The 22,920-nt window shown below is 39.9% G+C and overlaps 2 protein-coding genes and 6 non-coding genes across 12 annotated transcripts in view; all 8 read left to right on the top strand.

Annotated features, from left to right (window-relative positions):
* The window catches only part of osbpl9 (oxysterol binding protein-like 9), a 37,256-nt gene extending 26,958 nt beyond the window's left edge, over positions 1–10,298 (top strand). For all 4 annotated transcript variants that reach the window (XM_034709368.1, XM_034709353.1, XM_034709357.1 and 1 more), the window contains 15 exons: positions 949–1,042; positions 1,878–1,982; positions 2,527–2,686; positions 2,941–3,053; positions 3,297–3,415; positions 3,598–3,683; positions 3,781–3,979; positions 5,314–5,425; positions 5,665–5,775; positions 5,872–5,935; positions 6,037–6,177; positions 6,284–6,362; positions 8,036–8,127; positions 8,259–8,394; positions 8,687–10,298. In XM_034709368.1, the coding sequence (XP_034565259.1) occupies positions 949–1,042; positions 1,878–1,982; positions 2,527–2,686; positions 2,941–3,053; positions 3,297–3,415; positions 3,598–3,683; positions 3,781–3,979; positions 5,314–5,425; positions 5,665–5,775; positions 5,872–5,935; positions 6,037–6,177; positions 6,284–6,362; positions 8,036–8,127; positions 8,259–8,394; positions 8,687–8,761 (1,686 nt within the window). In that variant the 3' untranslated portion in view covers positions 8,762–10,298. The remainder of the gene's footprint in view (positions 1–948; positions 1,043–1,877; positions 1,983–2,526; positions 2,687–2,940; positions 3,054–3,296; positions 3,416–3,597; positions 3,684–3,780; positions 3,980–5,313; positions 5,426–5,664; positions 5,776–5,871; positions 5,936–6,036; positions 6,178–6,283; positions 6,363–8,035; positions 8,128–8,258; positions 8,395–8,686) is intronic.
* A 2,821-nt stretch (positions 10,299–13,119) lies between these two features.
* On the top strand, positions 13,120–13,200 carry LOC117808532. The gene has a single exon (XR_004630346.1). It is a non-coding gene; the product is annotated as a small nucleolar RNA SNORD74 (small nucleolar RNA).
* Positions 13,201–13,657: 457 nt separating this feature from the next.
* LOC117808559 lies at positions 13,658–13,726 on the top strand. The gene has a single exon (XR_004630363.1). It is a non-coding gene; the product is annotated as a small nucleolar RNA SNORD75 (small nucleolar RNA).
* Positions 13,727–14,326: 600 nt separating this feature from the next.
* On the top strand, positions 14,327–14,408 carry LOC117808588. The gene has a single exon (XR_004630374.1). It is a non-coding gene; the product is annotated as a small nucleolar RNA SNORD79 (small nucleolar RNA).
* Positions 14,409–14,575: 167 nt separating this feature from the next.
* Positions 14,576–14,658, top strand: LOC117808545. Its single transcript, XR_004630359.1, has one exon. It is a non-coding gene; the product is annotated as a small nucleolar RNA snR60/Z15/Z230/Z193/J17 (small nucleolar RNA).
* Positions 14,659–14,794: 136 nt separating this feature from the next.
* Positions 14,795–14,876, top strand: LOC117808536. Its single transcript, XR_004630355.1, has one exon. It is a non-coding gene; the product is annotated as a small nucleolar RNA snR60/Z15/Z230/Z193/J17 (small nucleolar RNA).
* An 833-nt stretch (positions 14,877–15,709) lies between these two features.
* LOC117808527 lies at positions 15,710–15,783 on the top strand. The gene has a single exon (XR_004630345.1). It is a non-coding gene; the product is annotated as a small nucleolar RNA SNORD47 (small nucleolar RNA).
* Positions 15,784–16,416: 633 nt separating this feature from the next.
* On the top strand, positions 16,417–21,440 carry tor3a (torsin family 3, member A). Of its 2 annotated transcripts, XM_034709795.1 has the most exons (7): positions 16,417–17,234; positions 17,451–17,573; positions 17,799–18,064; positions 18,761–18,936; positions 19,710–19,834; positions 20,197–20,483; positions 20,592–21,440. In XM_034709795.1, exons 1-6 carry the CDS (start codon positions 17,069–17,071, stop codon positions 20,442–20,444), a joined length of 1,104 nt encoding a protein of 367 aa, XP_034565686.1. In that variant the 5' UTR covers positions 16,417–17,068; the 3' UTR covers positions 20,445–20,483; positions 20,592–21,440. The 2 variants fall into 2 exon arrangements, with proteins under 2 accessions (XP_034565686.1, XP_034565678.1); XM_034709787.1 differs by having other exon boundaries at positions 16,418–17,234; positions 20,197–21,440.
* Positions 21,441–22,920: the final 1,480 nt, after the last annotated feature.

Below are 22,920 nucleotides of genomic sequence, written 5' to 3'. Positions count from 1 at the left end.
GTTTGAGTGATAGGTTACACATAATATCGACTGGATCTAATTTCAGAGCAGCCAAGAGCCCTGTGGGTAAGTTGTTGTGGAATAAAGGTCGATATGGTTTAGCTTTAGCTCTTGTTGTTGTTGCCAGTGTTCCTGTCTGTCAGGTCAATGGTTCCAGTGACCCCATTTCATCAAGCCCATCATGTTAATTTTTTATCTGTGTGCGCATTTGTGTGTGTTGTGAGTGATGTTCAGGTTGCAACAACTGCAGACATGACAGTCCCTGCAGGTCTTCACCACGGGGAAATCAAGAGGTTTAAACATGTAACAGGTTTAGCCTTCAGCCCGGTGGAGTTCATTAACTCTCTTTTCGACTGGAAGGTTGCTTGGAGTTTGGAGAGGTGCTGTTATTTATTGTGTAAGACTTCTGCTGGTGTTGTTGGTTTGGTATTGATTTGATTGAGGGGAAACCTGAAAACTCTGCTCTGTAGCTTCTCTCTCCAGGAAATGAGATGAAGGAAAATTGATCTGCTCCGGCTTGGTGGTGCATATTTGATTTTACTGTTCTTGCCGTTGAGTAGGTAAACTATTATGCTGACCTGAAACCTGTACACAGGCTGTGAAGTTTGTACCCAGTTAAGGGTGAGAACTAACCTGAAATGTGATCTGAAGGTTACAAGAAATGGTGTCTCATTGTGGTTAGCATGTAGGCACATTTAGTTTAGCTATAGTTGAGGTTTATTATACCTGGATTAAAAAAACAAAACAAGAAAATGTGGCGGTAGACAGTTTATGTATCAAGTCAAGAGCTAAATACTCCTTCGCAATTTTAGTCTCCCTTTAAAGATCCCTTGAGATCAGCAAAGCAGGCAGTGGTGTGGGTGTCCTATTATTGCATCAAGTGTTGTCACTTTAAGAGAACTGTTTTTTGTTGTTGACAGCAACGCTGCTTTTGTTTGTTTCCCCCAGAGCACCATTAACCCAGTGGATGGGATCTACCAGCCCCCTCTGGACACTCCTGTAGACAACACCACGATGCCAACACAGACCACACTACCCACAGGTTCTACACATCAGCCTTTTCACTGTTTATTATCAGATCTATGTGCTCGATTCGTTAACACATCTATGCTCTGGTTAAGAGCAGCAACATCATCCTGACAGGTTGACAACAGCTCCCCCTGTTGTTCATACCTGACAGATCTGCTCTGTGCTGCTGATGACAGAAAGATGAAAAGCAAAGAAGAGTTTTGTCAGCAAACACATTCAACAAATCTGTGACAATCTAAACTCATCATAATCGAATAATCTGTCACTCAACATTTTAGGTTGTGACGTTTCGCTCAGCATTCAATACAGTGTGATGAAACCTGAAGCAAGATCAGAAAACATTACTGATACCATTCAGAGTTTTAGAAATGCATTGAGTGTTCTCCCAGTGTCCATCCAAGTCCATTCAGTTGATATCTGCTATGGTAATTAAATGTATTTAAGAGATTATATTTAATTTTCACACAATCTATTTCTGTTGTGTTGACACATCACTATTCTTCTGTGTAACAATGTTTAAAGTAATTTCAGTTAGCAAGTGATTGACTAAATTTAACGCCATTACTCAGATCTGACTTTATTTTTGAGCTATTTCTGTCAGATGACTGTGACTAGACAGTTTTCAAATGCTGCAGAAATTAACCATGCAAAGTAGGCCAGTCTAATTTCGGTCTCTTAATAGACTGTGTAATCCCCCTCACAGATGAAGCCTCTCTCTGCAGCATCCCAGAACATTTTCTCAGCATCCTGAATGTGGGGTTACTGTCAGGTCTGAGAGGGTTTGTGATCCGGCTTGATTGAGAAGCTTCTGTTCTAACTGAGGTTACTTTTTTTGTTTCCCTCTAAAGACGCTTCTCAGGTGTGTAAATCAGACCAACGGCCCTCCACGTTACCTGTTGGTCCCATCGTAACAGTGATGGGCAGTCTACAGACCCCAACTCCCAACAGCACAGGTAAAAGTAGTTGTCCTGTTTGGGTTTAGGTTTTTCCCAACATTACTGGATGCACTAAGTCCGTAATCACTGTTGGTTTACAAGCTAATTGAAGTAAATCTGTTAAAAACTCAACCACAGGAGCAAAACCAACCATGTTTAAACTATTATTGCACTCCTCCACATTGAGCAGTGTTTCCAGGAACATAAAGTAAAAAAATAGAAAGTGAAGGCAGCAGTACATGCCTGTTTGTCTTTGCGCTGAGGCAGCAGTATGAAAACGCTGTGCTGTGCACTAAAAAGAAGCTGCTGCATGCTTGAGTGTGCTGTCAATATAATCTGCAGAGGAAGCCGTCCCTATGTTACTGACAGATTGATGTTACATTACGCAACCCGCTGGACTGCACTCAGATATGAGATGGCTGCAGTCGAGCAACATTATGTTGATTTGACCATGAATTGTGTTCTATATGAGTGAAGTTGCAGACTAAAAAGATCCATAACATTTAAAGGATAGCATCATGAGGGAGCCCTCACATGACAATATTTATTTTTCCTCTGTCAGGGAGTGGCCAGTCTGGCCCCAGCAGCGGCGTCGCCTCCCCGGCTCACATGCCCCTCCCCTCGCACGCGGTGCCAGACTTCTCTTATTCTTCCAGTGAGGACGAGTTCTACGATGCCGACGAGTTCTACCAGAGCAGCACCTCTCCCAAACACTGCATAGAGTGAGTAAAGACTCACCCTGCCTCCCTACAACCAACACTGCTCACAGATACTCTAATGCTTCAGAGCTTGAAAGCACTGAAATAATAGCGTTTAGCAGGTCAGCAGGGACATTTTTGCTTAGAACAAATATTAATCAAGCTGCCCGGTCAGCCAGAGAGGCTTGCATCAAAATTGCCTGAGCTACCCTCTCATTCTTTATCTCCTCATCTCTCCTGCTTCCGGCCTCCTTCCCGCTTCCTCTATCTGTCCTCAGTCCCTCAGGGCCTCCAGCTGCCTCACCCCTCACTAATGAAGGAACAGCGTTGAAGCGGCCAGACACCACCGAGTCCCTTAACTCGTCCATGTCCAACGGCACCACAGATGCAGGTAAATAGGGAAACCAAAGAAGACAAACATAAATATATATTACATCTATTTTAACCAAGCTGTTTTATGGGCCTCTTAAAATCCCCAGCTGCTTTATTTCTCCATTAATATTGCACCATCCCAGCGGTATTGAGAACATTAGATTTTTTGAAGTGGTTTGAGACAACTAAAATGTTAAGAATGAAGATACAGACTTCATGTTACATCAGCCATGTGAAACCTGTTCCCTGTTTCTTTCTTCAGATCCGTTTGATAGTCACGATGACCGTGACGATGACGGTGAGGGCGAGTCTGTGGAGGAGCACAAGAGTGTCATCATGCATCTCCTCTCTCAAGTTCGGTTGGGCATGGACCTCACTAAGGTAAAGACTCCTGGCCAGCTTGCTTGGTTAATGAGCCCAGCTCTCTTCATGCTAAATCTCAATTCTTTTTTCTGTCTGAATTTCTCTCAGCGCAGTAGTCCTAACATCCTCTGTGCAAGCTGTTCCTCTTGAACAACCCACACATCTACAGTTTAACAGTTTTTCTCCATTATATCTCGCAGGTGGTCTTGCCTACTTTCATCCTAGAAAGGAGATCTTTGTTAGAAATGTATGCAGACTTCTTTGCACACCCCGACTTATTTGTAAGGTAATGCTCGTCTCTCATAGCTGCAAGTATATATCACACTGATTTGATTGTTCAACCAAAACTGAGAAATTCAACTGGCTTGTGTTGCTTTCACTAGTATCGCTGAGCAGCTTGAGGCCCGCGAGCGCATGGTCCATGTGGTGAAGTGGTACCTATCAGCTTTCCATGCAGGGAGGAAAGGTTCAGTGGCCAAGAAACCTTACAACCCAATCCTGGGAGAAGTTTTCTTCTGCCACTGGGATCTGCCCAGTGAAACAGAAGAGCCTCCTCCCCCCAACACGGTTGGAGCACATGATGTAAGATTCTCTGTGAAGTCAAAACTTGGTGTGGTTTAGCATTGTGCTTTTAAATTTTACACATACCACAACATTTACATATCCCTACTAAATTACATAAAGATTTCATTTCTGATTTGTTCTATATCAATGTGTTAAGAAAGAAATGAAGGTGCCGCGTTATTTGTTTAACCAAATTAAATTAAACCGATCAAATGCAGTTGTGATATTCTGCAAAGAGTCCACAGATGTTAATCAGCTATACAGCTAACTCTGGCACCACAGTTGTGTTGTGCATGGCAAATATACCAAAAAACTCAATCAAGCACATTGAAATGCTCCATGTGATGTTTAGTTATATTAATCTCTGTTTACAGATTCCATGTAAAATTGTAGAAACTGTACAAGGCCTGGATTTTCAGCATGGGAAGTGTTCTAGTTTCTGTTTGTAGTCCGAATAGTATTGACCAGTAATGTAACAGCAGGTTTTGGTGTATGCTGGAAAAACAGTCCATGCAGAGAGCAAAAGCAGGCAGAGCACAGACCGCCATAATAAAACATCCCAGCTCCCATCAGCAGTAATATATATATATAATATAATAAAAAATGACAACTTGTGTGACAAATCTGCACAACGCTGTGTTGCAAAGCCCATCAGCTGTTCGATTTCCTGGCTACCTGGAATGCATCAGAAAAAATGCTTACGACCTCCGTTCGACAAAAAACCTCTAATGGTCAGATCTGACAAGATTTCCACTTTTACTTTTGACAAATCTTCATCATGGTGTTGCTGTTTTGTCCAGCAAACTAAAGACCCGTAAATTGTCAGCCAATCACATAAAACACATGTAGGTGTCTGTTTTTCGGGCTCATACGGCTGAAGTAAGCCAAAGGGAAGCGTCTGTGTGTCTGCTGATGACCTACCGGTACTTGAAACAGACGAACAGGCACTATCATGGGGATGTAATGGTCCAAGAAATGACAGTGTTTATACTGCAGACGTAAACACAGTGCTGAAAAGGAAGACTTAGCGGAAAGTTGTATTGGTAACCGCTGGCTACACTGGAATTACTGAAAACCTGACATTCATTCCCAGAGGTATATCTCACCTCTCCTCGTCAGACTATCATAGATTATGATTGCAGCTGTGTACTTAGATTGTGGTAATGTGAATAAGATTAACCTTAACTGCAAGTGAAGAGTCATTTACAAACACTTTACCCTGTTTTTTGGGGGGTTGGTTAACACATGACCAGAGCACAAAAGCTAACATAGTCACTTATAATATAAAGTTTTAACATTTTGTCTCTCATGGAAGAGCTCTCATTCTTCTCCTCATTTATTTAATACCTCAGCTCTCCTCCACACTCCAGGAGATGGTATCAGACGGTCCAGACGGTCCAGTTCCCTGGTCTTCAGCCAACAGTGTGCGTTTTGTGGCAGAGCAGGTCTCTCACCACCCACCCAGTGAGTATGGAATCTCTTCCCTCTAAGTGTTTACACAACACTGTGAAAGCTGTTTCACATGCAGGGTCAATAAAACAAACAGGTATAGGAAAAATACAGCTGGATGATTACATGTTGATTTAGATTTCTAAATCTTAAAGGGTAAATTAAATCGTTTGATTCGTAGAGACACCGGCTCATTGACTGTTCCCTTTATATTCTTCATCATTTTCTTTCTGTTCCTCTCTTCTTTCTTCTAGTTTCTGCATTCTACGCAGAGTGTTTAAATAAGAAGATCCAGTTCAATGCTCATATCTGGACAAAATCTAAGTTCTTAGGCATGTCCATAGGGGTCCACAATATTGGCCAAGGTATGACAGAGCGCTGCTTTATACACTTGAAAGTTAAAAGATGTTCACACTTTGGAATCACAACTTCACCATTGTTCATTGCTGTTCTTCTTTTAGGTTGTGTGTCATGTTTGGAGCACGATGAGCACTACATCCTCACATTCCCTAATGGATATGGCAGGTGTGTTTTATTGTTGTTCCTGCTTCTGTCTGCACCATCACTAAATTGCTTTCTCCCCAGTCATTAAAATGTGCTTCGCTAAACTGAGTCTGTGTGTGCAGGTCCATCCTGACCGTGCCATGGGTGGAGCTGGGTGGGGAGTGCAACATCTCCTGCTCAAAGTCAGGCTACAGCGCTACCATCGTGTTCCACACCAAACCTTTCTACGGAGGGAAGAAGCACAGGATCACTGCTGAGATCTTGTAAGAGAATGGTTGACATTCAGTATTTTACAGTTCAAAGCCTGATGACCATGGCCTTCTAAACTGAATATACATACCTCAAAAATCATGTCTGTTTTTCTTTCAGTCCCCCCAATGACAAGAAGTCTTTCTGCTCCATTGAAGGAGAGTGGAACGGAGTGATGTACGCCAAATGGGCGTCAGGAGTGAGTCCATTTCTTTTCTAAAGTCTTTTATGTTTAGTAAGATTTGGAGGGTGCACGAGTGTCAAATTAGACAATAATTACTGAAAACAAATTATAGCTTGAAGATAACTGGAGATTAACTATTGCCATTTTTCTTTGTAATACAATTTCCCATAACTTGAAGTGAGTAGGGGAGAACGGGGTTGGTTGTCACACTTTTTACTGTTTTGATGATTGCTTATCATCATAACATCTTTCAATAGTCATTCGTACATTAAATTGAAGCTTAAGGTGTTGAAATGTGTATCCCTCTCATTTTCCAACTCATTGTAACAAAGAGGCAATTAACTATCAAAGACACTCTGACACATTGTGACAACCAACCCCATCACAGGGATGGTTGTCACACACTATGGGGTTGGTTGTCACAATGGTATTTTAATGGGAAAAATCTTTTTAAAAAGGCAAGAAGGCAGAACTAAATTTGGAAGTTTAATTGTACTGACAAGTGATAGGCCTACATAACGTAATGCATTTGAACATAAAATGATCAAGGAACATGAAGAGGAAACACATCTTTAGGCCAGCCTATATAACAACATAAAGAACAAAACAAATAAGCCTAACAATAATGGCCTACTCAACTAGGCTACATGCAGTCACTGTCTGAGTTAAAGTCATGGCAAATGTAGGGTCTGCGCATGATTTTGCCAACATAGGGGTTGGTTGTTACATGTGACAACCAACCCTAAAGAGAATGTGATGACCAACCCCAACTGGATTTTTTTGCTAGCATCAAGGCTAACAACTATCTAACAACTAGTTTGCTAGCTAATAAAAATCTAAACCATAGCTTTCCCCTCACACTTTGTAAGGGTAACACTTGTTTTGTGTCTTATCAAAACCCATCGTTTAAAAGCCTTGAAGAAAAATACTGAGGGCATGAAATTTGACATGAAAAACACAAAAAATCCTCACACCTCAAGAGAAGCCAAAGAAGACTATGTAGGTGAGCTCTGGAAATGTCCATACCACAATTTGAGAGACAGTGCCCTCTGGTGGCGAGATATAACGAGTGTGGCAACCAGCCCCATTCTCCCCTATTTGGGAATATCAAGTAAATAAAAATTGACACATTAAAGGACTTGGCTCGGTACCCTGTGGGGATCCAGGCTGGCACCTAAAAACAAGCAGTTTTAGCTTTCAGTTTCTCCTGACCTGCTGTGCTGGATAGAGAACATGAAAATAAACACATTTTTAACATGAACATGCTTCATTTAGTAGCTTTACTGTTTCTTTATTAATTTATATAAATTAAAATTTCATCCAGATACAGTATTGAATAGATTTTTGTTAGCTTTGAATTTAAATGACTCACTCTTCTCCATCAAGGCACTGTTGTTTCTATAATGATTAATCTATGGTCACTTCTCCTGTGTTGCTTTTGGCAGCCATGATATCTCTAATTCATTTTGTGCAACTGTTTTCTAAATAATTAATTGATTCATTTAGTGTCAATACTTTGAGTGGCATTTTGGAGATCCTGTACTGCTTTTTAGGCTGTCTCAGAGGAATTTCAGAATAATTCTAAACAAAGTAAATAAATCTCTACATTGCATTGAGTAGTAACCACTCTATAAAGACTTTGAAAATGAAAAAAAAAATAATGAAAGAATGTGTTCCTTTGTTTCCAGGAGAACACAGTGTTCATAGACACTAAGAGGATAGGCATCATTAAGAAGAAAGTGAGAAAGCTGGAAGACCAGCTCGATTATGAGTCCCGAAGGTAAGAAAAAAAAAAACCTGCTCCATAAGCAGTCTTTCATATCATGTGACCAAGTATCCAACACAAGAGACCTGTACTCAGAAACAAGCCCTGTCCTCACTGTTTTGACATATCCCTTTTTAATTCACCAGATTGTGGAGAGATGTGACGTTGAACCTGAAACTGAAAGACATCGATTCAGCAACAGAAGCCAAACACCGGCTGGAGGAGAAACAGCGAGCTGAAGCCAGAGAGAGGAAGGAGAACGAGCAGCAGTGGGAGACCAGGGTAAGACTGTCTGTCTCAACACTGTTTGGAAAAGAATGCATATTAATGAAAATACTGATACATCAGCATCTTATCAATTTCCTTTATACAGCAGTAGATATTCATGTTTTTTCAATGTAAAATTTCAAAATCTCGCCATTACATTATGGGAATGTACTGTATGAGCAAAATGAGGGGTTAACTTTAAGTTAGATTCAAAGTTAAGTGTTAGAAGTGTCAGATTACTTTCAGGGTTATTTTTTGATCAGCATTTCTTAGAGTATTCATTGTCATTGCTTGTGTGTTTCTGCAGCTATTCCACGAGGACGGGGAGTGCTGGGTTTATGACGAGCCTCTATTAAAGAGATTAGCCTCTCAGAGGCCCTGAGAAGACTACGCACACGCTGACACACACACATACATATGCATAAAGAAATGCACACACAACAGAGTCTTCATAAGAACTCTTTTGCAAAAACCACTTCTTTTCCAAGCCTTGGAATGACTGATGATTGATATGTATGTACACAGCTTTGCATTTGACTGTAAAATAATCATACAGAAATGAATGAAATCAAATGGAGAAGCATCTAAGATGTATCATGAAAATTAGTAAAGCTCCTCTTCTTATTTGGGCAATGATGCTTCCACCGCCACCGATACCCACCACCCGCCAACATGAGACTTGGCAGCGCAGAGCAGAGACAGGAGAGTCCCGTCTCATCTCACAGCCACACCCTTCATCAGCTCCACAGGACGAGCCAGAGCAGCACTCGTTTCCCTACATATACTTTTTTTCAGGGGGGAGGGGGGAGGCAGAGGGGGCAAGGGTGTGTGGTTGAAAATGTTTTGATCAAACAAAACATGACAAATAAAACAGCGCTCTACATCTCAGGGAATCTGGTGTCTGAGGAAAGAAAAGTTGCTGCCCCCTCTAAGAGTCTGACAGCCTTATAACTGTGTGACGGATGAATCTTAAAAAGGCGGGGTGAAAATCTCCGCCTGCCTGCAACTAGTTGTAACTGTTGTTTATATATAGATATACATATGATGGATATATAAAAATATATTCTTTTTTATTTTCAATGCTCTTTTTGTTTATTTTTCTTTTTGGCAATAGTGTAAAATATTTGAGGATATGAACATGGTGGCTTTACATCTTTAGGAATCATTCCATTTCAAGTTAATTTTGCCACCTTTTTTGTCTTTCACAATTTTTCTGTGTCTCAAGTGTAAATTAGAGGCCAAACCCTATGTAAGCCATAGCATTTGATCACACTGATTGGGAGAGTTGTGATAGAATTGTGGAATATATGCAATATATGGATCATCAAAGGACAAATTTGGATGTCCATTATGCCAAAAAGGTTAGATAAAAGGCTAAAGGGACTTTCATTTGGGCGGAGAACAAACAATCCTCTGAAAATGTTTCCATGTTACCTGAAGGCATTAATGAACAAATGATTGTTTACATATTTTGTCTTTCTGGATTGCTGGTCCATGATGAGGACATCAGGCTAGAGACAAGTCTTTGAATTATCTCTCTGTTTGTTCTACACATCACCTGTCATTGTTCCCTGTCCAAAACCACAGATGACAGAGTGCTTTACCGTGTAGGCTCAATCTTGTGTCGTCAGGGGTGAGGAGTGTGAAATAAAGCGACCAGTGTAGACTTTTGAAACAGTACTGCTGTTTCAGAGTGCTGCTAGACTCCAGCCTGTGTTCCACTGGTTCAGTTTTCTTGTAGACTTTTAATTTTTTTTGTCTAAATCATGTCAAGATTAACAGTATAAGGCAATATTTATCTTACTACACACCACTGCTTTTTGAACCATCGTCCATTCTCTTATTTACAGCTACATAGGTTGAATCTACATACAATGATATTTGGATGAAATGCAGAAATAAACTATTTTCACCTGAAATTGCCCAAGCATCTCTCAATGCTGTTGCTCACAACACAACAGCTCATGATTTCTTTGAAGGTTACATTCAAGACCTTATCTTGTCTGAGATAGATTTTACTGTATGAAGAGTATTCTATTTGATTAAGGGGTATATACATGAAACATATTCTGCTATATGCACATCAAGGGCCAAACTTGATGCCTGTACCTGCAGCTGTTGAATTAAATCACCCTCTAAAGCAGACTAATGAGTGGAATTGAATTTACAGTCTAAGCTAAAAGAGAAGCTATAACTTTGTTTTTCCCACATTGGTATGTCTAAGTTATATCAAATGGTGGTCTTGCCATACAGTTCAGTATCACTCGGTATCCCCTTGAGAGAGAGCAAGCAAAATGTACTTTTAATTAACTTTAATCAACAGTTGAATGTATTCGAATTTCCTGTGAAATGGTGCATTATATTAAATCCCCTTGGGTTCATTCCTGAGAGATTTCGTCATGATTATTTTAGATGAGCCTGGCTGAATCAGGCTGGTCTTTTGAGGACCCTTGAGGACTCACCGTATCCCCTGAAAATCTGATGTATAACATTAAGTTCAGGATAACATTAAGTCAACAACATTCAGATCACATTTTGTTGATTGAAAACTGTTATGGCATAACATCTACAGACTACAGTGGATAGCAAAAGTCTACACACCCCTGTTAAAATGCCAGGTTTTGTGATGTAAAAAACTGAGACCAAGATAAATCATGTCAGAACTTTTTCCACCTTTAATGTGACCTATAACATGAACAATTCAATTGACAAAAATTAAAATCTTTTAGTGGGAAGGATAAAAAATAAAAAGCTAAAATAATATGGCTGCATAAGTGTACACACCTTTAAACTAATACTTTTTTGAAGCACCTTTTGATATTATTACAGCACTCCGTTTTTTTTGTAGGAGTCTATTAGCGTGGCACATCTTGACATGGCAATATTTGCCCATTCGTCTTTACAAAAAAGCTCCAAATCCATCAGATAGTGAGGGCATCTCCTGCGCACAGCCCTCTTCAGACCACCCCACAGATATGAACTGGATTCACGTCTGGCCTTTGGCTGGGCCATTCCAAAACTTTAATCTTCTTCTGGTGAAGCCATGCTTTTGTTGATTTGGATGTATGCTTTGGTTTGTTGTCATGTTGAAAGGTGAAATTCCTCCTCATCTTTTGCTTTCTAAAGGAGGCCTGGAGGTTTTGTGTTAGACTGACTGGTATTTGTAACTGTTCATACTTCCCTCCACCTTGACTAAGGCCCTGGTTCCAACTGAAGAAAAACAGTCCCACAGCATGATGCTGCCCCCCACCATGCTTATCCGTGGGTATGGTGTTCTTTATGTGATGTGCAGTGTTAGCAGAATTATGGCCAAAAAGTTCAACCTTGGTTTCATCAGACCATAAAACATTTGCCACATGCTTTTGAGAGACTTCATGTATGTTTTTGAAACATTTTGCCAGGCTTGGATGTTTTTCCTCATAAGAAAAGGCTTCCTTCTTGCCACCCTACCCATAGAAGAAACATATGAAGAATATGAGAAATGTTGTCACATGACGTACACAGTCAGTACTAGTCAGAAATTCCTGCAGCTCCTTTAATGTTGCTGTAGGCCTCTTGGAAGCCTCCATGACCAGTTTTCTTCTCGTCTTTCATCAGTTTTGGAGGGATGTCCAGTTCTTGGTAATGTCACTGTTGTGCCATATTTTCTCCACTTGATGATGACTGTCTTCACTGTGGTCCATGGTATATCTTCTAATGCCTTTGAAAATGTTTGTACCCTTCTCCCGACTGATACCTTTCAACAATGAGATCCCTCTGCTGATTTGGAAACTCTCTGTGGACCATGGCTTTTGCTGTAAGCAGCAACTAAGGAAATGTCAGGAAAATCCTCCTAGAACAGCTGATATTTATTGGGATTAATCAAAGTCACTTTAAATTATGACAGGTGTATACTGACTACTATTTCTCATGAGTTTTAATGTGATTGGTCAATTCCGAACACAGCAACATCCCCAATAATAAGAGGGTGTGTACACTTATGCAAACACATTATTTTAGTTATTTGTTTCTTATTATTCCCCTTTTTTTTCAATTGAATTGTTCATGTTATAGGTCACATTAAAGGTGGAAAAAGTTCTGACATGATTTATCTTGGTCTCATTTTTTACATCACAAAACCTGGCACTTTAACAGGGGTGTGTATACTTTTGCTATCCACTGTATGTAGATAGTGTCTCTTTTATTTTGTAGGTGTGATTAACGACTTCTTCGGTTGAATTAAATTACACCATCAATGATCCAGATTTATCTTTTCCTCGAGCTTGAAATCACACTTTTGTCAAACCTCATTTTAGATTACCCCAAAACCAAAATCGGTTGTTTTTTCGACCATGTGAGAACCACGTGGCCGACCAGCAGGGGCGCTGCTGTAATTTCCCATCAGCCCTTGCGGCATGCCCTATAAAGTCGTCCTGCGCCCATCGTTAGTTCTCACTCCTCACTGACTCTTCAGCTGTCTGCAGGTAACTATCAGAACTCTACTCAGCTTTACGTTGCTTTGTACATTATTGTCGGGCACTCCCCGATACATAACAATGGAAGCAGCAGATCACTATATGTTGTGTTTATTGTGCTCGAGCGTTGATATTTGTTCTGATTACATCATGTTTGCCTTGATGAAAGTGCTAATTAGCTTCTAGAGCTAATGTTAGCAGCAGGCCTCAGCCACGTGTCCAAGTGCGCATGCTGAGACACCTAATGGCACAGATGCTATCTGTTAGTTTTAAAATACAGTATTGTCCCATGACGAAATGATGATTAAATGTTGGTAGGGACATCTGAGTTAAAATGAGGAAACGCCAACATCTCTGACTGCATGGGACATAATCTATATTCGTTTTAGTCTAGCATAAAGCTGACTGCACTGCTCTTGTGCAGGATGTAATGTCGTTCGAGGCCCATCCATTTGAAGAGAAGTCTCCATTCATGTACCCAGTTGGTGTAATAACATTATTTTTTTTCTTTGCCTGCAGTGCTGTCGACGGATCTCTGTAAAATGAAGGCGGCAACCACATGGTAAGGAGCAAGACCTCTCTCCTTCATCTTAAACATACCTTGTCCTAAGAGTAGTGGACTGAAGTCATTTTTGAAACTAATCAACTGGGGTTGCATTAATGTATTAGTCTCATAATGTGATGCAATTACACTTGCAAGCAGAATAATTTTTTTTTTTTTTTTTTTTTAAAGCAGGTCCACGATGCCTCCAGGTTTTGAATATCTTCAAAGTGTACCATGGTGAGTTTACTTCAATTACTTTATTAACCTTGTCCCACCTGAAAGTCAATGATGATTCAAAGTATAAGAGTAGTGGACAGAAGCGATTTCTGATTAATTTTACTCTGAGACTTTTTCAATTAAGAGTTCTTCTACTCCCTTTGTTTTGGTATGACACTAAATGAAATGTATGTCTACAGGCCATCGCGAAGTCCAGAAACTTGAAGCGGCTGGTAAAGCTACGAAAGGTAAGACTCAGTTAGTGATGATAGCATTTTAAAGGAGATTTATGCGTCTCTAATGTGTCCCCCCTAAAGCCTTTTGGCATTCTTTTGTCTGAATACTAAAGTTATGTGAATTTTCCTTAAACTATTTTTTTTTGATCCAATAAAGCAATTTTTTTTGCAAGCTATGAAGCATCAGATTTGTAGGTCAATCATTACAGGCCATGTGTTGTTGAGACATTGACGCATTAGTCTTCCTTAAGTCTGCACATTGTTTCTGTGCTGCTGTGATGACATTTATTTGCTACTCTTGACTAGATGGATGACGATTCTTTCAACCCACCAGTTGAATAGCTGAGGCACAGATGACCTGCTGCCCAAAATATTAAGATTATTATGATTGTTTATCTATGTTGTGTTCCCTCAGGTATGCTCGATAGGCAAGCTGCACAACATCCAGAATAGGTAATGGAACATACCTTTTCCCACTTATGCATTTCACATCCACAAACTGTCAATGATGATCTTGTTTACAAAACATTGGGAATCTCTCTGAATAAGAGTGAAAGAATACTTTTTGCTGATGCAGTGCAGCTTCACCTGTACCTGCACATGTCCTAAATGCGGGCTTCTATAAATATGTTGATTTTTACTTGCAGATGCAGATATATACTTGGATCCAGTTGTCACATTCTTGGATCAGTTATGGGTGAGTTGAATAAGCACTTCAAAGTAAATATTTCATAAATCAAACTAGCTTGATACAATGATGAGCCCATAGTTCAGCAGATAAAATAATGAAGAATGACCTATCGTCTTTCGCTCCTATCTGATGTGTCGCCCTCTCTCACCAGTGTGGCAACTGATTTCTGAAGTGTTTCTAAAAAAAGTTTTCTTTTTTAGGAATAGTCCTCTGGCAGCAAACATGGCCCAGTTGAGGTGAGTTTGAGTGCTGATGTAGTCATTTTTAACTGTGCTTGATACAATGATGAGCCCATAGTTCAGCAGATAAAATAATGAAGAATGACTATCGTCTTTCGCTCCTATCTGATGTGTCACATGTCAATGTGCTCTACCCCTTAAGTGTTTTAAACACTTGATTAAAAGTACTTTTTTGTGTTTCTCATCATTCAGACATTCACAAAACTCAGCTGTTGGAGATGATCCTTAAAGCCACGTGTTGGTAAGTAATGTCATTGTTTTATGGTGCAGTCTATTTGATTCAGATGTGATGAGTTTGAATCAGGTCGCTGATCCAGTTGAGGAAATAAGGTCATATACCTGATCTGAATTATTCAGAAGATTGCATTCTTTCTGTCTAATACACTATTTAACTTTATCCATTGAATCTTTGCAGATGCCAAAGGAATGCCATGGCTGTACACTGGTTGTCACAAAGCACATGGTGAGTAAGAAAATAAGACATTTTAAAAGCACCTCGGGCTCAGATGACCAGGAGCATTTGTATCCTAAATTATACTTATTTTTAGGCCATTGATGAACTATAAGAGGGTCTAGTCCCTCTTGTACAAGTGTGCCAGTGGCCTTCATCTGGGTCTGAGAGCTGCATGGTGGTGGGATCATGTAGTAACCCCTTTTGTGATTCCCTTAGACTGACCTATGTGATGACATTTTAACACTGACTATAAACCATGAAGTCTTGTTATATTAGCTCTAGCTGACCTGGTCAGTGTTGATGATCACTCTCATGTCTGGTGTGCATGTTAAACTTACACTATTCTGTCTCTAGAAGGCTAAAATCAGCAGCTGCTGGGAGCCATTTTGAAGACGACTGACAGGAGGTAAGAGTTTAAATGTGGGAACAGAATGAAAAGCCTCCTGTAGGTTTGTTAATAATTTTGTGGGTACAATAACAATTCAGGTGGCCACAATACCAGTGATTAAAAGATTCTGCCAAATGAGTTCTACTGATTATACTCTATACCGTTCCATATATTCTGAGGTCAAGTGGTCCACAATTATTCTGCTGTCTTGGCTTTTGTTTTTTCTTTTTAATAAGAGACCTGTCTGTTCCCTTAGGAATGAATCTACAAAGCCCTTCAGCCAGGAGTAGAAAACATCCAACCGTTGTGCCTTTGCACTAAAGTGAGTATGAACAAGATGCACTTTTTTTTTTTTTCCCTGGTGTTTTAGTTATGAAAATAAATATACCGTTTTAATGTGTTAAATGCTTAGATGTGTAGTTTGCAACTTAAGTTATGGTAAATTTCCTCATGTATGAAAGATGCTGTAGTTGATGACAATTATCTGTTTCAGGTGCTGTAGATGAGGGAGCCTCTGGAAAACCTGCATATCAAGAATGTCAAGTTACTTATCTGTCAATAAAAACTAAACCTAAAGTTTCGTTGTACTTTGTTTTTTCAAGAGTGGTGTGTTGTAGTTACATTTTTTTTAGAGTACTTTTTTTAATTTATTTTTTTAAATAAAATAGTCTGTGTACAATATTCACATATTAAGGAATAAATGAGTTCATTTGCAAAAATGGAACTCTGTTTTTATAAATTTTCAAAGCCATTTGTTTGCTGTAGATTCCTAATAAAGTTACATCTTCAAGATATCAGTAAAGTAATGACTTTACTAAGAGATATCTGGGTTAGGCAAAGCCACCCATCCTCAATTGGTCATAGCAAAAGCTAGTATAAACATTTGAAACTTTTTTTTCTTTTTCAAAAGTGAGTTGACTGTTTTTGCAAATGAACTCTTCAAATGTACACGGCTCAAACATCCAAATAGCTGAACAAAAGGCGTGTAATGGAAAGACCTGTCTGATGGCTGTAAACTGAATTCGGACTACTTTTTGAGGAGCACATTTAACCGGAAATGGCGTAGTTACGCCCTCTGCGTGCTGTAAGTGGTGGGAAATCTGTCAACGAGAAAAGGTTGCCTTGATTTTTATCACCCCTCATCTCCAATGGGCGGATCTAGTGGTGAAACTTTATAGGCACGTAAGAAACAAGTGACCCCCCTTATTTATGGTGACGCCAAATGATTGTACTTTATGAACGTGCGAGAAAAAAAAAATTAAACATAAAGACCGGCCCTCTGAAGGCGGGCGGAGCCTAGGGACTGCAAATCGTGCCGTTCAGGAACAAGCGCTCCTCCGCTCAAACGAGGAGAGGTGGTAATTACCCACCACAGTGGAGACCACCAGCTAACGTCCAGGGTTGAATGAATGGGAGAGACAGTTCTGGATTCGGCGTTTAGTCTCGTTAGGACCAGCCTCTTCACCCATGTTTGTGCGGTGGTTGCTGCCTGTGCTCTGGGCTCTGTCCGCAGAGGCTGACTTCTTCCAGTTTGACAGCATTTCTAACGTCTCCACTTACTATTTTAATTACATTTATTGCAATTTATGGGATGGAGATTGTCAGCCAAACCAAGATGATGCTACACAACAAGGTAAGACAATATTGGACATTGTAAAATAATCTCATGTAAAGGGAAGCCTTCATATCAAACGCTGATCTATGACGCTAGCCAAATGTAGAGCCTGTCAGGAAACACGAACAGAACTGGTTTGAATGTGCCCTACTAAATACTCAGCTGTGGCATTGGCATGCTATTGTTCCTCGGTTATAACAGCCGAGTGTATTTGTTTGTCGTTGATGTGAACAGTTCCTACCAGGGACGTATGGGCAGGTTTCTCTCAGGACTACAGTAGCCTGCTGCACCAGTGGTACTGTAGTCTGGGCCAGTGCTGTGAATCTGGAGACTGCAGGATAACCAACAACATCACAGGTATCCTACTCCAACCGGTTTATTTTAACAGTATACATCATCATTTCGTCAGGCAGATCAGAGCATTCATTCTTTAATATGCATTTGTTCCATCAAACCTGGATGAATTATAACACTTTCAGACCACTGATAAACTTGCACAGCTTTTAGTGGGTATCACTAAGTGTATTCTTTATCTGTTACTGCCAATCTTAAGCATGCTTTCTCTTCTGTGCACATGTGCAGGTCTGGCAAGGGATCTCCAGACAAAGCTCCATGGGCAACACCTGGCTCAGTCTGTGGTTCTGAAAGCCATTCAGGGTTTTATCAAAAACCCAGAATCCAACAAGCCACTGACACTTTCCTTCCATGGCTGGTCTGGAACAGGCAAGAACTTTGTGGCCCGGCTCATTGCAGATCACCTGTACCGGGATGGGGTGAAGAGTGAGTGTGTCCGCCTGTTCATCGCGCCGTTCCACTTCCCACACGCCAGGCTGGTGGACACGTACAAGGTGAAACGTGCAGAGCCTTGGTTGGCACAGGTTTTGATGTTCTGTGCCAGGAACATGTTGGCAGTGTTCTTGGGACCCTCTGCTTGCGTTATCAGATGTTTAGTTTGGGTTTTGTAATAGGTTGGGTTAAGATCACTATTTGAACGACTGGTTCAAAGCAAACATTAATCTTACAAGTACTCACATGCATTGCCTGGTATTTGTCCTATTACAACACAAGCACCAACCTGGTCCAATTTAAATACTTTTATCACATAATCCCTGCTTCTAGTGGGATAAAAATGTGGACCCTGCATTATTGCACAGTTGAATCCAGGTGAAGCTGGTACAGTGCACATGTTACACTTCAACCTGATACTTTTGAAATCTGCAAAATCTGAATTCTGCTTCTTTTAATGAGATTAGATGCTCATGGTTTATTAAAAATCGTATAATGAATGAAGTGCTTTTCTTTTGTCCTTATTCCAAGAAAAGGCCCTAAATATTAAAAGATAAATTATGGTATTAATGGCTGAGAAGGAGTCCAAATAACTGTACATTTACTTATTAATACTTTTTCAGTGGTGAACATTGTTAGCAGGTGGAATCATGTATAATTTTGCAATGTTAGCTTCCCTGTCAGTTATAATTGACTTTATATATCTAATGTCAAAACTCAAAATAATTGTTTAACTTAGTCTCCCTCTCTTTATCCAGGGCCAGCTGAGAGAGGCGATCAGAGATTTGGTGCTGCGCTGCCCTCAGACTCTGTTCATATTCGACGAGGCTGAGAAGCTCCATCCAGGCCTCATCGATGCCATCAAACCCTACATGGATCACTATGACAACGTAGATGGCGTCAGCTACCGCAGAGCCATCTTCCTCTTCCTCAGGTCAGTATATGTATTAGGTGTATCATGTCTGAATAAGCTCCTCAGAGTATATCTCATCTTTGACCCAGATACTCTGGCAGCTGCTCTGTGATGAAGGGTGTTTCTCCCTCTGTCTACATAACCCCCCTTTATGGATTTTTTTTATCATTACGATTACTTGTCCTATTTCTGCTGACAGGTCTGATGTAATAATTATAGAAATATATTTTCCTCTATTCACTTATATATATATTTAATAGGATATGGCAACACCAAATAATTAAATATACCAAGTAACCTGTTAATCATGTTGGACATTTTTGTTGTAAATGATCATTTGCTTTTTCATAACATATATATCCCACATTTACACATACGATAAAATAATACAATATATTTGAAATATTTAAGTGTTATGTTTATGTTTTTCTTAAATATTTCAAGGACAGGTTTTCTTATTAACTACCTTAAACTCTAAATGTGTCAGAACAAGCATTCTATGGGGCACAGGTTTGGCCTAATGGTTAAATCCTGCAGCCTGTGTTCAGAGGCTTAAGTCCTTAAAGCAGACAACCAGGGTTCAATTTCAACATACGGCCCTGTACCGCATGGCCTTCCCCACTCTCTCTCCCAGTTTTACTGCTCTATCCACTGTCCTTTCCTCATTAAAGGCACAAAAGCCCAAAAATATACTTAATTTTTTTTTTTTAAATCCTAAAATCCTAAAAACACAACAATCAGCCACTGCAGAGATCTGACTTTATGTTTTTTGCATGTTGTCTTGGTCTCTACAGCAACATTGGTGGAGCAACCATCAATGATGTAGCTCTCGACTTCTGGCATTCGGGTCAAAATCGAGAAGACATCGGCATGGAGGACTTGGAGCATCGGCTTCGTGCTGAAACTATGGAGTCTCAAGGTACGCTGCAGACGATGGCCTTGAGTCCTCAGCTGGTGGCTAGATGTTTGACTCTCTTCTGTGATCTTTGTAATTGTTTACTTTGGCATGCTGCCATTTGGCCTGGGCAGGAGGGGGGACACTGTCTTGTGTTACCCATTTGTTCCTGGCTGTGGAGGTGGTTTGACATTTGTTCAACTATTCTGACTGACTAAGATTGTTAGCTGAGAGCTGCAAGAGTAGCAGTGCGAAGTCTTGATTCTCGGCTAGATTGTTAGTGTCACCTGCCCTTTTCAAACTTTTCAAGTTTTATTTTCTTTAACATAATAATAATTTGTTACTGCATTTTTTTAATGTGTTTGGCATTTTTCTGTCTTCCTCAGGGGGATTTGCTCAGAGTGAACTTATGTCTGGCCACCTTATTGACTTCTTTGTGCCATTCCTACCTCTTGAGTACCGGCATGTCAAACTCTGTGCACGGGACGCCTATGCAGCAAGAGGTCTGGAGACGGATGAGGCTACATTGGATGAGGTTGCCAAGGCAATGCTGTATGTCCCCAAAGAGGAAAGACTGTTTTCAGCCCAGGGATGCAAGTCCATACCCCAAAGGATCAACTTCTTCCTTCCCTAGAACAAGAGACAGACAGACAAGCAGAGAGACCTTGACGAGGTGTGAGATTGCTTTACTAGCCCATCTGCATACAGAGGAGACGTCTTTTCTGCTGAGCTCTGCTACACGTAACCCCACTCACCACAGATACAACACGTGTCTGTCCAGGTCCCACAGAGACGGCCAGGTAGAAGGGCAGATCCAGTATAAGAGGGGAAAGCAGCAGGACCCACCCTGCAGACAGAAAGAGTGCCAGAGGGGTCATCAGGTGCAGTGTCACTGCTCTCCCTCACCTGCCTGGTTAGAATCCTCACAGTAAAAACACTGAAAAACAAAGACAGGAGAATAAATGGTTGTAGAGTGTGTCATAGAGGAGTATTAGTAGATTTTTATCACACTTTTTATGTCTGTGCACCTCTATTTTTATGTTTAGATGAGGTCATACTTCATGTGTCGGTATTTGCATGTCAATCATTGTACTTTTATAAGCACTGGTTATTTATTGATATAATTTGTGCCAATTTTAGCATCTTAATGTGCCAGGTTTTTTTGCGGAGTTAAGGTGCACATTTGGTGGCACTGTAAGTCATAAGGGAAGATTGAATGATACTGTGTTGCAAACAATGAAGTGTAGTGTGTAACACCTGTGATGCAAATGTGACTTGAAACATTTAGTCATAAAATGTGTCAAAAGCACCGAGTCTATTGGAGAATTGTCTTTTTGTGTGAACACGTTAATAAGTGCTTATAGTTATTTATTTTTTATTTTCAGATGTTTGATTATCTCGTATGAACCCAACACTTATCTGGGTGTCATACTAATGTAGGTCATAGTTATGAAGTATAATGATACTCACTGTCCTGCCTTATCTCTATCATTGATGCATTCACTGTCTCTCTTATTTACCTGTATGGGTCTGCTTCAGTGATTGTGGCTCACAAAGTCATGAGCCACAAGAAATGAATCTGAAAAGAGCTGTTACTTTAAAGTAAATAAACATCCACAGTAAACCCACATGATCTGTTGCATTTGTTTGTCAAAAATCAGTAATGCTGATGTAATCTGTCCAGTTCTTTGCACAGTGGCAGCATATTATCCCATGGGGAAAAACTGCAAACAAAATAGAGCTGACAAAATTTGTAGATTAATCAATCATCGCAGTAATGGATAAGGTAATTTATTAACGTATATTCTTGAGCAAAAATACCAAAAAATAAAATTAAAAATAAAAACATTGCTCCATTAATGCATTAAACATTATATGTGACAGTCATGACAATTAAAACGAGCAAAGAAGCTTGCATCAGAAATATAGTTTTAATCTTACACGAGTAGTAATGTCCTAACTAAGAATTTTGCTTCTAAAAGCCAAAAAAACAATTACAACATCCTTGTTGCATCCGCTACCTCCCAGCATTACACAATGGAGAGGCAGAGTTAAAGGTGTCTTTATCATGAAGAAAATCCAAGCAAGGTTACAGCTGAAGACAAACAGGTTTATCAATACATGGGCACCAGTGATACTCCCGTCTGCTATCAGGCTTTTAAACTCAGACGGCAGTCTTTTTATTCATTTTAAATAACATTGGTATGAAAAGAGATTATATTGTCTTTTAATCTTTTTTTTGTATCTTACTGTTATTTATTTATTACATAAACGTATTGCTGTCCTCCACAGACCCAGTGCTTGACTTGTGACTTGTAGCATGTATATATTATGGTTGTGTTGTAGATGTTAAATGTTGTATGGTAAGCTATAAATGAATTGCCCTTCTTGAGATCAATAAAGTTGTCTGAATCTGAATCTGAATCTGATACAGGTGATGCCTGAGCTCTAGTCACCTCCTGAGTTTTATTTATTTATTTGACTTGATTTATTAATTTCAGTTCAATTTTACCTTGAATACACTTGTGTAATATACACTATAACCAATGAATGTATATTATTAAATAAGATAATAAGAATGTAGTGACAACGACTTTAAATACAGGAAATTGTCTCATTAATGATATGTAAAGATTAGGTGTAAAGAGAATACATATCCTGTATGTGTGCTTGTTGTATGTCAATGGAAAAATTATAAATACCAAGTTAAAAAAAAAAAATCTTATATGAGTAGGTGTAGGGGTGGAAAAAGGGGACTTAAAATAGGAACGTTGCTGTCGGGGGAAATGTAGACTGAAACAGATATTCCTGTAAGTTCAATCATTTTGAAGATCAGCTCTTAAAATAAACACAAGTATTTTTCGGGGCTGTAGGTGTACAACTATTTCATCAAAGGTTGGCAATGTATAAGCCCTCCGTTTCAAAGACTGTTGCAGTGATGATTTACTTTGATTTATCCGTGCTCATTGCGATTTTCTATACATGATTCATCCTCAGCGCATCACCCTCCCTTGGGCGTGTATGAAGTAAACGCGTGGTCTGCTCTCATTGGCTTAAAAAACGATCCGTCAAGATTCTCTCGCATCTCATTGGTCGAATGAGGTAACGCT

This window comes from Notolabrus celidotus, chromosome 2 (assembly GCF_009762535.1).
Source record: "Notolabrus celidotus isolate fNotCel1 chromosome 2, fNotCel1.pri, whole genome shotgun sequence".
NCBI lineage: Eukaryota > Metazoa > Chordata > Actinopteri > Labriformes > Labridae > Notolabrus > Notolabrus celidotus.
This window is presented reverse-complemented; position numbering and strand designations above follow the sequence as displayed.